Source organism: Schistocerca americana, chromosome 1, assembly GCF_021461395.2.
Source record: "Schistocerca americana isolate TAMUIC-IGC-003095 chromosome 1, iqSchAmer2.1, whole genome shotgun sequence".
Taxonomy (NCBI): domain Eukaryota; kingdom Metazoa; phylum Arthropoda; class Insecta; order Orthoptera; family Acrididae; genus Schistocerca; species Schistocerca americana.
In genome coordinates this window covers 288,239,756-288,255,545 of record NC_060119.1, presented here as the reverse complement: position 1 = coordinate 288,255,545, position 15,790 = coordinate 288,239,756, and the positions used below count along the sequence as shown (strand labels likewise).

At 35.5% G+C, this 15,790-nt stretch overlaps 1 protein-coding gene across 1 annotated transcript in view; it reads right to left on the bottom strand.

Moving 5' to 3' along the window:
- Window positions 1-2,127: 2,127 nt before the first annotated feature.
- Window positions 2,128-15,790, bottom strand: part of LOC124622063 — a 108,426-nt gene continuing 94,763 nt past the window's right edge. The window contains exons 3-5 of the mRNA XM_047147640.1: window positions 14,499-14,684; window positions 7,550-7,666; window positions 2,128-3,296 (exon numbers count right to left, since the gene is read on the bottom strand). Of these exons, the coding sequence (XP_047003596.1) occupies window positions 3,222-3,296; window positions 7,550-7,666; window positions 14,499-14,684 (378 nt within the window). The 3' untranslated portion in view covers window positions 2,128-3,221. The remainder of the gene's footprint in view (window positions 3,297-7,549; window positions 7,667-14,498; window positions 14,685-15,790) is intronic.

The following is a 15,790-nucleotide window of genomic DNA, read 5'->3' as shown; positions in this document are numbered from 1 at the left end:
TGACTTATTGAAAGACATTTTTCATTTTTGATGCTTTCACTTTTATGATACAATCATAACCAGTTTTGTCCTGCATTGGCCGTCTTCAGATGCTACAATATAGAAAAGAAGAGCTGTTATTAAGACATGAGCAAGTACAATTATTTTCAGTAGGTCTACTCATGAGGAGCTTAGTTAAGTGCTATTAACATGCATATGGTTCATCACTATAGATGGCATTTGATGAACAAGTGTTCATAAGTTGTCATCTAAACATAAAATCAGAAATCAAGGAATTATACTCATACAGCCCAGTGTACTTTTTCTTCCCTGCTCTTTGCACTAGATGCACACATCCTCTATAAGACAACCTTCTGTGACAATTATAACAGTAATATTTCAATCAGTTATTTATCAGACATTAAAGTAAAATACAGATCATTAAAACAGTGAAACCTATTTAAAACAAAATGAGGTCTTTACAATAAAAAAGATAGAGTAGCAATCCTTATGATATTTCCAATGGGTATTAAGTGTGGAGGAAAGTAGGTCCTTCACCACAGCAGCATGATCAAATGCAGGTTCCTGCATTTAATCCTTATGATACATTTTTTGGTGGCAGTGGCACTGCACTTCAAACTGTTAGATGTTTAAACCATAGCACATAAGCTGAGGAGAGACAACATAGAAACAGATGACCATGGTAGTTCCTTGTTGCAGCTCTCTGACACTCTTCTTCAAGCTCCAAGGTGTTTACATCAGCAGAGTGCTGCACTTGTTCACAAGGAGGCCCCATGATTGGATGAGGCTGTACGCAGGAAGCAGTGACTGCCTTAGCTGAATAAATAATGATAAATATTAAAATATGCATTTGTCACAGATTCAATGAGTTTATCTGGTACCTTGCATTTGTTTTATCAAATGTCGCTCATAGGTATGGATCATGAGCACGTTAATAGCATTTTACTAAAATCACAAGCAAACCTAGTGACAATAGTTGTACTTGCGTCAGGTTTTAATATAAGCTCCTCATTTCTCTATTGTAGCATCTGAAGGTAGTCAATGCAGGCTGAAAATGGTTGTAATTGTGTCATAACAAAGTGATGGTGTCAAGAATAAAAATTAACATCTTTTATGTGTCTATGTTAAGTAGCTTGTAGTTTTTGCACAGTTGTCTTCTGAAACACTGGAGGTATTTGCAAATAATACTGTATATTACTTGTCTGTTGCCAATCACTTCCTTTCACAGTACTCCTATGACTTCAAGCACAAAATACCTCCTTCCATCAGCAGTTTAGTTTTTGCAAAAAGTCACTTTTGTTTTGAAGATCACACATACAAGCCAACATATCTCACTCTTATGCAGCCTCTTCTAGGGCTGACAGCCACTCTGTTGGTTCGGATTTCTGTGTAACACCTTTACCATGTAGGCTCATACTGAGGTTGTAAATTAACTAAATAAACACTGTTTTTAGCCTTGTTTCACAATTTATTATTAATGTTATTGCACAACCTAGGTTTCGTGTTATAAGCCCATTTTCAAGTACATTACATGATAATGGACAGATCTTTGGCACTCAGTAATGCACTTGAAAATGGGCTTATAATGAAACCTAAGTTGTGCAATAACATTAATCATAGATTGTGAAACAAGACTAAAAAAAACAGTGTTTGTTTAGTTAATTTACAATGTTTCACCAAGAACCCACAGTTGATCCAATTCAAATGAGCTTGTAAATCTTACTTTTCTGGAAAAGATTAACACTTTTTTGTCAAAGATTACATGCACTCTTCATTATTTTCCAAAACTTTTTTCCTTATTTCATGTTAAGTGTATCTTTGTTATTTATTCAATGGTATACATCTTTATTTTATGTCATTTGTGAATACAAAGCTGTCTTTAGATTGACATTACATGTTAATAGTCTGTTTTTATTTAAATATTGGGTGCAACTGAGACAGCAAAAAGTACTTCATTTCAAGGCAATTGTGTATCTGTACCTCATTTGTGGATATATCCTGCACTTTAGATAAATGAATTTCTAAACAGTAATACATGAGGTGACCCGAATGTTAAAATTTTAAATTAATTGCAAATGCAACCTGCACTTTTTACAGTAGAGGTTAGATTTAAAGAAAAATGCAATGTTTCAAAATAAATAGTAGTGAAAATTTTTCTACAAACGTTTATTCCAATAAATATACATAGTTAATGAATAAGTTATTAGACATAATAAGCCCTATAAGTTTATGACAAAATAGTTGTGCAAAATGAGATGAAAGATACCTTACATAATGGTATAATTAGCCTTCTTTCACTGATGTCATTAGGAGTCTCAATTCACAATACAGTCACAACAGTAAATGCATGAATCATACCAGTCTACTATTAATTCTCTCTCTCTCTCTCTCTCTCTCTCTCTCTCTCTCTCTCTCTCTCTCTCTCTCTCCTCACACACACACACACACACACACACACACACACACACACACACACACACACAAATTTACTAACATTTGTTATTTAACTACACACTATGAATAACTTAATAAAATGTCTATCTCAACACAGAAATTTAATCAACACAAGTAGTAGGTGGTATCTGAGTCTTTAAAAATATTACAAGCATGATAATATTGTACTTTACTAATAATATTTCCACTGTAAGTCAAAGATACATCTGAAAATTGAAACCATCACTACATTAACAATCCACAATTTTTTTGCCATGATGGAAGTTCCCATGCTCTTTTTACCCCAATGAATTAATTAATTTACATAGATCTTTTAACTGCAAAGCTTTATACCTTCATGGCATCAAGTTCACTTTGCAATATAGTCTGTACACTGGTTATCCAATCTGACTAGCACAGATGTCAGAAGAGATATATTTTAAGAAGTTACGGAATGAAGCTGAAATTTTTCTCAAAGATAATGTTTAGAAAGTAACGAAAATCACATTTATGTTCAGAGTTCATGTTAAAAAGCAGCATAAAAAATAATTATGATATGTAACATTTAAATTGGAGATATTAAGTAATGTTCAGATCAGTATTAAATATTCTAAAATAGTCCATTTATTTTTAAAATAAGAGTCTATCAGATTTTCATATAAACATTTTCAGAAGACAGGATTTTCTGAAAGTAAACAAAATATACCCATAAACATATATATAAATCATTTTAAGCTGCTGCTGATGATGTGTTGATAATGGCATGGATGAGTTAAATCCTTTCTTGTTTATGGCAGCCTGTAAGATCTGTAGGAGAACACAGCACTGAGCAAATATAGTACTGTATTTACAAGGCCAATCACCTGAAAATAAAATAATTACACTTAATATACTCTGCATATCATCCTACATATGGCTGTAATCATAATAAACAGTTACCACTATGCAGGCAAACCCATGTGCTTTCCAAATTATTTAAATGCTACTTTTAGGTCTCCGTTTCTTCAAAAAGTCACTCAGGCAGAAACTAAGCTAATAATGTCATGCAAAAGAAAAATAGTTGTTTGGACTGGATGGCATACCAAATTATATATTTAAAAGTTCCCTTCATTTTGTAATAAAGCCACAAATGTACATAGTAAAACATCATTGTCAACTGGAACATTCCCCAGTAGCTTAAAAACAGCAAAAGTAACTCCTCTGTTCAAAAAAGTGAAGTGTGAAAATGTAAACAACAGTCATTCAGTTTTAAAAAACAGAAAATGCAGGATGTAATAATGAAAGTATTATGAAAAGGATAGATTGCTATTCAACATATAATTGAGATGTTGAGTTGCAGACAAGCACAGTCTTTTTGTCATGCCTATCTGCAACTCATCTCTGATATATTGTGAGTAGCTATCTATCCTTCTTATAATATTGTCATTCAAAATTGACTCATTGTTTTCTCCAAAATATTTGAAAGAATTTTCTACGAGAGGCTTCAAAGTTATACAACAAAAATATTGTGACTGTCACCAAATCAGCATGGATTTAGCAAATCCTAGTCTACATTAACAGTTACCTATGAGTATTCAAAAGATCTCTTTAGAGCACTGGATGACACAGAACATACTACTCGTATTTTTCCAGATCTGTCAAAAACATTTGTCATAACTAATCATGAAATTATTATTACTATTTATCACAATAAGCTATCAGGGGGATTTCAAATCAGACAGTAGACATTATCAGTAGAGTATCACAGGCCCTACAGCTACTATCTGTGAGGCACCACCAGAGATGCGATCACAGGGTCATGTGAGTGGGGCAGACAGTGACTCCAATCTGAGCAAAGAGGCGTGAACCAGTCTTGTTTGCCGTGAGCCAGTATTGTTTAATATGCTGCATGAACTAAACGAAATCTTGTGTAGCTGCTAATCAGATATCAACATTGCTCTGGAAATTGACTTTCTGGTTTACATTCTTGATGTTTATGCAGTGCTCCACTCACAACAACCTTGGCTTTGTTCATGGAATACCCATTCATATCAGGTGTAGACACTTTAAGTAGAAAAAGTCTTACCCAGATGACAGGCAGCAAATGGTAGTATTAAGGCAACAACAACAACAACAACAGGAACAGGAACACCAACACATCCATCTAATTAATCACCAACCAACGTGGAGAACCAAGTGGCTATGTACTAGGACATTTATGTTCCTTATGTACAAGGGGCATTTGAAATGTCCATGTGAAAATAAAAACTGCTTACGTGTTTAAGGTAAACATTTTTTCACTTTTTGACGTAGTCTCCTTTTAGACTTATACACTTTGTTCAATGTTGTTCTAATTTGTTGGTCCCTTCCAAATAATAGGAATTGTCCGAGTCTGCAAAATAGGTATTAGTTGCTGCAATCACTTCCTCATTTGAATAAAATCTTTGTCCCGCCAGCCATTTCTTCAAATTGGGGAACAAATAGTAGTCTGAGAGAGCCAAGTCTGGAGAACAGGGGGCATGTGAAACGAGCTAGAATCCTATTTCCATTAATTTTGTGACCACAACTGCTGAGATGTGTGCTGGTGCATTGTAGTGATGGAAAAAGACTTTTTTGCAGTCCAATTGCCAGTGTTTTTCTTGCAGCTCAGTTTTAAAACAGTCCTAATGATGAATAATATGCACCTGTAATAGTTTTACTCTTTTCCAGATGGGTGATAAGGAGTATCCCTTGCCAATCCCAAAAGACAGTCACCATAACCTTTCCGGCCGAAGGAATGGTCTTTTCCTTTTTGGCACAGATTCCCCCTTGATAACCCATTGTTTACATTGTTGTTTGCTCTCAGGAGTATAGTAATGTATCCATGTTTCATCCACAGTGACGAAACGATGCTTAAAGTCCTGCGGATTCTTCCTGATCAGCTGCAAACCATCCTTGCAACACCACGCGATTCCAGTTTTGGTCAAGTGTGAGCAATCGCGGAACCCATCTTGCGGATAGCTTCTCATGTCCAAATGTCTATGCAAAATATTATGTACCTGTTCATTTGAGATGCCCATAGCACTATCAATCTCACACACCTTAACTCTTCTGTCATCCATCACCATATCATGGGTATTATCAATGATTTCTGGGGTCATAACCTCCACAGTGATACAGAACATTCAGCATCACTTGTGCCCATATGGCCATTCTGGAAATTTTGAAACTATTTATAAACATTTCTAATCAAAGGTGCAGAGTCACCATAATGTTTATTAAGCTTCTTTTTAGTCTCCTCAGGCGTTTTGCCTTTCATAAAGTAATGTTTAATCACCACACAAAATTCTTTTTCATCCATTTTTTGACAATCACTTGACTTACTTCATTCAATGTCAAATACAAAGAAATAGACCATTATGGCTGAAACTTGGTGTGTGTTCTTTCCAAAGATGTTACTCACTAAACATGACCTCGATAAGAGCTGGTGGTGCCATCCCTCGGACTTTGCAAGGACTTCTCAAATGCTCCTCATATAATGAACATGTAAATGAATTTACAAAAGCAAAAGCAAAAAAAGAAACCTTTTTACAAGAATTAAATAATATCATTACCCTGATAATATTTTACTGAAGTTCTAGGAACACAGCTACAAAATGCTTTAAAATGAGACTTTCTCATGAAAGGTTTAGGAAAAAAGCTTTGAAAAGCTTTGTATGCTCTTTGTGTGCTAAACTAAACTGCAAGAAAGTCAACAGTATTCCGATATATTGCACTTATATCCATTCATTACTTTCATATTGGCTAATCTTCTGAGGAAACAGCCTGCAGCAAATGTGCCTTTAGAAATGAGCATATTTTGAACAGAACTGGAGACGCAAGATGAAATAAGCCTATCCACAGCAACAACACAAGAAGTGTTGTATCAGGAAAGTGTTTCACACATAATAGTTAGCTTATTCAACAGTCTACCTAATGATTAAAAATATCAGTCATCTAAAAATTCCTTTACACATTTCTGATGGAACAGTGCTTTAACTCAATAAAAGAACTCTTGAATTATAAAACACAACATTTTTAAATTGCATTTAGAACTACGGACAGGTTCTATCATTTAATTTGGGCTTTAAGTTATTTGTATACTGAAATTTGTCTATGTTGTCTCTCTTTTTCTCAAATTTCATGTGTCCTATATTTACCATATTATTTAAGTATGTAAACAATCACAATGAACGAAATTATTATTTCTTTAGCAGTATAATGTTAATATTATTTTAGAATTGCATAAAGCTAGAAAGAAGAAAAACAGAATATCAAAACTGGAGGTTGCAGCAAGCACAAGAGGTTTTTGAAAAGATATTAAAGTCACAACTTTTCATAACCAGCAGTTCCTTCCTCTGTTACTAGAAATGGAAAGTGTAGGAAGAGAAATGTTTGAGAGAATTTCAAAATGTGACTAAAATAGTTAAGATTTCAGAACTCAATTTGTAAATGAATGACCAAAGAATTAAGGGATATGGAGGTAGCTGGAAAAGAAAATAATACTTTAAACAATGGAAAGTCATACGGATGACATGCTGAGTTGCCAACAGGCAGGACAAAAAGACCATTAAGCTTTGGGCCAAAGCCTTCTTCAGGGAATAGAAAAATGCATACACATTCCCACAAAGAAGCACACCTCACACACATGACTGCTATTTCTGTCCACTCGAGATTGTGGTCATGTGTGTGTGAGGTTTGATTGATTGTGTGAATGTCTGAATATTTTTCTTTTCCGAATAAAACTCTGGCCAAATCCTTATCTGTAACAGTCTTTACAGCGTGCCTATCTGCAACTTAACATGTCATCTGTATGGTGAGTAGGTTTTCAAAATATTCTTAAAGTAATAATTTATCAGTAAAAAACTCATAATGATTTTCCTCTCAGCACCAACTCCCACTTTCATGTTTTTGTTTTGTCCCCCTCTGTATCTGTTTCTCAGTGTACATCCAGATAAAAGAACCAACTCATCTATAATCCTGAAATGTTGCCACATTTCTACATGTCTGTAATTTTTCACGTATTATCTTGATAGACAGAATTTCAAAAATTTCACTTTCAAATTTTTGGATATTCTACACATATTTAAAATGAATAATAAAATAACTGAAGTCTTACCGATGCTGCCATGTGTCCATCATAACTATAAGATCTTTTGTGATCACTTATTTGAATAATGAGTCTCAGAGAAGCAGCAAGATATAATATAAAAGCTATTGAGTGATAAATCAGTTCCTGAAACATAATATTAGCAAAATACAAATTATGTCATACTTTCATATCCATAGAAATTGAGTGCAAATTTCAAACCCAACACAAATATTTATACTTGATTTTCATTACGTATGATGATGGTAACCATCAACTACTAAATTTATGTAATAGTCTACTTCTTTAATTTATCATTGCCATTGCCAGTTTAGACCAGCCCAATTGATCTTCAGATAGTTACAGTTTCATTTACATTCATGAGAAGTCATCACTGACTATTTGTAATAAAAACATAACAAAAATATCAACAATAAATATAGTACAAATGTTTGAAGATGGTCTGTCTCAGTCTAAAGTTATAATGCCAATGGACAATAAAATTATTTGAATATCATCAGTTTAGTAGTTTGTTGCTTTTTATAAATACTGGTACCTCATACAGAATAGTTCTGAAAATTCTTGTGCACATAACAGCTTTAAGATATGAGCTAATATTTACTTGCAAAAGAACATTAATAAATATAACAAAAGCAAGAAAGAATCATGCAGAAGTTTTAATTACAAATAGCAACAAACTCAACAGAAAAAGCTAGTGTTGTGGTATATATATCTGATATTTGGAAATTTCAATTGTAGAATCAGATATAAGTTTAAGTTCTTCTCTAGATAGAAAAAAATCTGTACTGCTATATAATGACAAATTGCTCTTTAACATTTGTGTGTGTGTGTGTGTGTGTGTGTGTGTGTGTGTGTGTGTGTGTGTGTAGAAAAATTTGTGCACTCGGACTTTAAGAGGCAATTCTTTACATAGTAGCAATACAAAAATGTCTCACAAAATTTCGTACTGTGCATATTTTGGGCAATAAATGGATGTTAAAAATTGGCAATATGGCAACACATGAATCATGTGTATGGTAACTACCTCTGTCAGGATAAAGCAGTAGTGCTGTGCGGTTGGTGCAGTGGGTAGCGATTTGGGTTAGAATGCAGGAGGTCGAGGTTTCAGTTCTGGATTGAGACTTACTTGTTTTTATTTGCTAAAAGTAGTCTATGTGGTATAATATCTGGTGTCTTAATTGTTATATAGCAATTACAGTGGGTCTTCTACAAACATTTGCAGTTATGTACTATGAACACAGAAATGGAAATACAATCATTTTCATTGGTCAGCTCTTAAAGAAACTTTTTGCACATTGTGGACACACATTGTTTTGCGCCACTGCATCTACTAGATTCCAAATTTATTTTGTGTTCTTCCTGCTCCAATGGTCATATTGATTAATACGAACTATTATTCTTGCCACATTCGGGTTCATGACATTTCATTAGGGCCTTACGTCACCAGTAGGGCTAGCAATGTGCTTTGCAAATAATTTTGATGGGCCCATTCATCAGGGTACAAAGAAAATAGGTTTGGATTCTAGTAGAAGCAGTGACATGAAACAATTTGTGTCCATAGCACGCAAAAGGCTTCTTTAAAAGCTGACCAAACAAAATGATTGTACTTCCCTTTCTGTGTTCATAGTACATAACTGCAAATATTTTGTAGAAAACCCACTGTAATCACTGTATGACGATTAAGATGCCAGATATTGTACCACACAGACAACATTTAGCAAATAAAAGCAAATAAGCCTTGACCCAGAATCGAACCCTCGACTTCCCACATGCTAACCCAAAACACTATCCACTGTACCAACTGCACAGCACAGCGCTGTTTGCTGACAGCGGTATTTACCATACAAATGATTACAGCATTGCCTGACTTCCAATCTTTAATGTCCATTTACTGCCTGAAATACGCAGAGGACAATCCTTATTTCTGTTATACAGGGTGTACTTAAAGTTCAGGAACACTTTCAATTATTTATTGCACAGAAACCAAACATTAAAGTGTTCCCAGACTTTAAGTACACCCTTATGAATGTTCTTTTGCAAGTAAATATTAGCTCATATCTTTTATCTTTTAAAAAAGATTCTGTTATGAGGTACCAGTATTTATGAAACAGCAACAAACTACTAAATTGATATGATATTCAAATAATTTTATTGTCTGCTGGCACTACAATATTAGACTGACGCAGACTATCTTCAAACATCTGTACTATATTTATAAACATGAGATGGATTTGCTGACATTTTTGTTGAGGTTTTATTGTAAATAGCCACTGATGCCTTCTCATGAATATAAATGAAACTGCAACTATCTGAAGATGAGCTGCACTATTGGCAATGCAAAATTAAACAAGTAGACTACTATATAAATTTAACAATTTACTTCACTGTTTTATACAATACTCTAATAGCAGTTCAGACAGACATAAGCTACATATTTTTAATAGGTGTGGTATATAAATATATGTATAATAACATATAAAGAGGGAACACTGTTACCAAAAATTCTCAAAAAGTTCTTGATCTGTTCACATCAAATTTTTAAATGGTGTTCTAATAAATACTTTGACAGGCATAAGCTATACATCTTTTTAGTACATATAAAATATAAATATACACTGAAGTGCCAAAGAAACTGGTACAGGCATGCATATTCAAATACACAGATATGCAAACAGGCAGATTACGGTGCTGCATTTGGCAATGCCTATATAAGACAACAAGTGTTGGCACTGTTGTTAGATTAGTTATTGCTGCTACAATAGCAGGTTATCAAGATTTATGTGAGTTTGAACGTGGTGTTATAGCCAGCACATGAGCAATGGAACACAGCAAGACCGAGGTACCAATGAAGTGGGGATTTTCCATTATTGACTATTTCACGATTGTACCGTAAATATCAGGAATCTGGTAAAATATCAAATCTCCAACATCTCTGTGGCTGGAAAAAGATCCTGCAAGAATGGGACCAATAACAACTGAAGAGAATTGTTCAATGTGACAGACATGCAACCCTTCAGAGCAAATTGCTACAGATTTCAATGCTGGGCCATCAGCAAGCATCAGCATGCGAACCATTCAAAGAAACATCATCGATATGGGCCCACTCATGTACCCTTGATGACTGCATGATGCAAAGCTTTGCACCTCTCCTGCACCCATCAATACCGACATTGGACTGTTGGTGATTGGAAACATGTTGCCTGACCGGAGGATTCTCGTTTCAAATTGTTTCGAGCAGATGGACATGTACAGGTATGGAGACAACATCAAGAATCCATGGACACTGCATGTCAGCACAGGACTGTTCAAACTGGTGGAGGCTCTGTAAAGGAATGGGGCATGTGCAGTTAGAGTGATATGGGACACCTGATATGTCTAGATATGGCTCTGACAGGTGTCACTGACATAAGCATCCTGTCTGATCAGCTGCTTCCATTCATGTTCATTGTGCATTCTGACAGACTTCGGCAATTACAGCAGGCCAAAGCTACACTCCACACATTCAGAATTGCTACAGAGTGGCTCTAGGAACACTCTTCTAAGTTTGAACACTTCTGCTGGCCACCAGATTCCCCGAACATGAACTTTATTGAGCGTATCTGGGATGCCTTGCAACAAGCTGTTCAAAAGAGATCTCCACTCCTTCATACTCTTATGGATTTATTGACAGCCCTGCAGGATTCACGGCATCAATTCCCTCAAGCATTACTTCAGACATTATTCGAGTCCATGCCTTGTCATGCTGTGGCACGTCCATGCCTTGTCACGCTGCGGCACTTCTGCATGCTCAGGGGTGCTCTACAATATATTAGCCAGGCACACCAGTTTCTTTGGCTCTCCGATGTAAATGTCATGTGACAGGAAAACGTTAATAGCAAAAATCTCAAAAAGTTCCACACACACACACACACACACACACACACACACACACACACACACACATACACACACATAAATAGGAAAGTTTCTTTTATGGCTTATTGGTCTATGATTGGAATACTACTATGGAATCTGAACTGTCTGAAATATTGCAATCCTAAATGTTTGCATATTAAAACTAAGTGAAATACTGTCATTGAAGCTACTATCCTCATAGATCCAAGAAAGCAAGATTAGCATTTAACAGCCCATTAACATCAAGGTCATTAGAGACAGAGCACAAGCTCGAAATGTTTCAAGGACAGGAAACCATAATGTCATTTGCCTGGAGTGATTTTGGGAAACCAGTGAAAACCTAAATCAGGATGGCTGGACATTGATTTGAACAGTCCTTCTCAAGAATGTGAGTCCAGTTTGCTGTCCACAGTGCCACCTCACTCAGTTCACAAATACAATAGCAGGAGACATCTCTCATACCCCATACACCAATAATTCCAGCCAATTTACCCATTCATTTTAGGTTACTTCAATTCACAATCAAGATTTCACTGACAGTAATACTAAACATTTCTGATGTCATAGAGAGGGGGAAAGAGAAGATGGACAGAGTGAGGCGAAGGACCAGAATGGTGAAGGAGATTAGGACATACATCCAATTCCCATACATTTTTAGGAATTCTGAAGTATTGCTGAGTTTGATAGTAAACAAATAAAGAAGAAAATACAGGGTGACACACGGGAGACAGATGGTTTTGAACTGAGTAGTACTGAGGGCGTGGTGGTGGGAGGTGGTCGTGGTGAGGATAGTTCTGATCCCCACAAGATGCAATTTCATTTACTCAGTCACTATGGAGCAGTGGGACTTGCAACGTCGTGTGTTTGTCTATGACAGTTTTGTGAAAAGTGGTGAGTCTATTATTGCTATGCAGCAATTGTTTTGTGTGCGGTTTAATGTCGGTCGACATGGAGCTGTTCCAGCTGTAACACAATCCTCAGATGGGTGGAAAACTTCAGATCAATTGGAAACATAGTGGATAAGAAGCATCCTGGCCTGAGATGCAGAGTAACGACACCATAAAATGTTGAAAAATGCAAGCGGCAGTCAGAAGCCCAGGACAGTCAGCTAGACATCATGCTAGTGAGTTACAAATCAATCGTGAATCGGTTAGATGAATTTTGCATAAAGAATTAAAATTCCATCCCTACAAAATGCTCATTGTCCAACAACTTAAGGAAACTGATTTTGCTGTATGAGAAGACTTTGCTTACAGAATGCAAGTGATTTTGGAATCGAATGAAAATGAAATTTTATTGATGAGTGATGAAGCTCATTTTCATTTAAACAGGACTGTGAATAAGCAAAACCTATGTTACTGGGCTCCAGAGCATCCACACCTTAACCACCAGCGTCCTCTACACTCAGAAAAAGCAACAGTCTGGTGTTCTTTTGGCTTTGTTGGCATTATTTGACCTTATTTTTTTAAGAGAATTGGGCCATAGTTACTGTTGATTCGTTTTGTTACATTCGTATGCTTGAAACATTCTTGAAACCAGAACTAAGAAAACGACGAATCCCTTTCAAACACGTTTTGTTCCAGCAGGATGGGGCAACATCGCACACCACAAACACTTCAATGACAGTTCTTAGACACATGTTTCCTGGCCTGATTATCTCACATTTTGGCAATGTTCCTTGTCCTCCCAGGTCTCCCGACTTGTCCGTATGTGACTTTTTTCTGTGGGGGTACCTTAAGAAATGTGTCTATAACCACCAACCACAAAATTTGGAAGAGTTGAAGAATGCAATTATTCAACAAAGTGCTGCCATCCCTGCATGGATTTTAGTCCATGTGATGGAGGCTTTTGAGAAGAGACTTGAGTCCTGCATTTGAAATGATGGACATCACCTTGAGAACATTATTTTACACAAATAACATTGCTAACTAAAATGGCAAATAATGAGCTTTGATTTTGTGTAAATAAACATGCATTAATTTTAAAGTTGGCTGGGTATTATTTCACTAAAAACTGTCTGCCTCCCATGTGTCACCCTGTATTTGATAACTGCAAATGATACAGGAACTAGAATGAGGAAGAGACTCTGCCTCCAAACATGTAGAGCCACTAAACTATCTCCATGGAAATGTGGAAATAAAGAAATAGTCCGTGAACCTGTTTGCTACATATTCTTTTTATGTAGCCCTTCTCTGTTCACATTTTCCTCCAGTCTTAGAAAGAGAGTGCCTTAATCAATGTTTCCAAAAGCTGGAGAATTCGCTGTGTTACAATATTTTGCCTGTTGAGAACAGTATTAATGAAGGAATTATGGTCAACTACGAAGGTTCTGTTTACTGAGTGCATGCAGAATGAATAATAACTGAGAGACTACCATTACATCAGTTTTTAGTCTACTGCCATAGGGTGAGCAGGAAATCATCCTGTCAATGCTTTCATTTTAATTTTGCCCAATTTTTTCACAAATTGATTAAAAGTTGTTTCATCTTATACTTTTTAAAATGTAACATCCTAATCAAGCTACCGTGGAAATAAGTGTTATTTTACTAACATTACTTAAAACTTTTACACATAGAATCATTCAATATTGCCATGTTATTTGTGTTTTAAAGCAATTATTAATTCAGATCAACTGTTGTACAACAAACCAAGTACCATCAAAGTTTTTTCTCGTGATGCTATGAAATAATACTAAACCGTACTCCCTAACCTATGAAATAAACATTAGCACTACAAAAGTGACTTAATTATAGCATATATGATGCCCAAAATTAGCTGTCCTAGAAAATGCCTAAGGCTAACACGGAATAAGTTATCCTAATTAACTGTGTAAATGACCACCACTAACAAGTTCCCATAATCACTTTACCGCTTAGATTACTTTCTCAGGAAATTAGTCACTCTATATACCTACTAAGATGCAAAAGTCAAAAACATAGAGTGTTACATTAAAGGTAATATCTTTGTTATATACCCAGTCAGGGAATTTTGACATGTTACCGTATATCACACTGTAGCACTGTAAGGTGTTAATTAATGACAGCATCATCATAAGTGTACTTACATAGAGTGTTTTGGAGATAACAGTCCCTGCGCTTAGGGAGAGAACACATGCTAGGAGTAGACAGAATGTTGCTATTAGAAAAGTTGTCGTCATCAGTATGAAGAAGAACTGTGCATTCCTTGTATATACAACACCAACTTGGTCTGCATAATAGGCAACAATCCCCAGGCAGACAGCACCCAGAATCTGTGAAAAAAAGAATATTAAATCACTTATTGAAAATCAACAACATGTGAGATGTTTGAGTGTATAATACTTTTAGAAAAATAATTTCTCTGGGTATGCAATAACAATATCATCAAACCTTCATTTAAATTTGTGTCATTTGAGGGATATTGTGGTTGCTTTTCCAGCCCACTGCAGATCTATATCTTTTCTTCTGAAGGAACACTTAACAGTTGGCTTACTGTATTTGTTATGCTGTGCATTGTCGAACTGTATGCAATTAGTGAGTGAATATTATTTTCTTCATAATGTCTCATGCTCTTCAACAGTATTTTAGTGTAGATGTAATTTTTATTACATTATGTTGGACTGACTCTAAACACTTGGTATGCATCTTTAGTGGCAGTATTTAATTTTAAAGTGTAATAGTTGGGTAAAGCTATCAAAATATTATGGATCATTATTTTTGTCTAACTACATTTATAGCAATCACTTTGCCTTCATTGGCACACAGGGCGTAGGGCCAGGCAGTTAGCTCTCATCTCTATTACCTATTATGTACAAATCTTACATCCACTATTCAATGACAAGACAACTCACCAGTTGTTTTAGACACCTGAAAATGTGCACTTATCAAATTCTAATTTTCTGCAGTGTAAGCATGTATACTATAACTGCTAATGCAAAAATTGTATGTAATTTTACCTCTACTTTACTAAATACTACAAACTGTGGATTACTGTACTGTCTGAATATTTTACATGGTCAGTATATTTCATATATGTCTGAATAATTGTGTACTGAGTTGGGTAATTGAAGGATTTTTGTATGTAATGTTTAAGATCGCCAGGTGGTGTGTCTACCAGGAATGTGGCTTAAGCTTGAACCAGAACATGGGCAGTAGTGATGTTTGTATCTAATATCACAGTGGCACTTATGCAGAGTATGTTTATGCAATTACTCCATGTTAGTAAAGCTGGGTCGATCTGATAATCATTTTAATGCTTCGGATTTGCAACTGTGGTGAGGTGTTCATTGTGCATGCTCTGATACTTTAAGTGATGTATTAGAGCTGTGGCTGGAGGAGCCATAGTTGAATAACTGAGAAATGGTTGCATTTTTTTGGG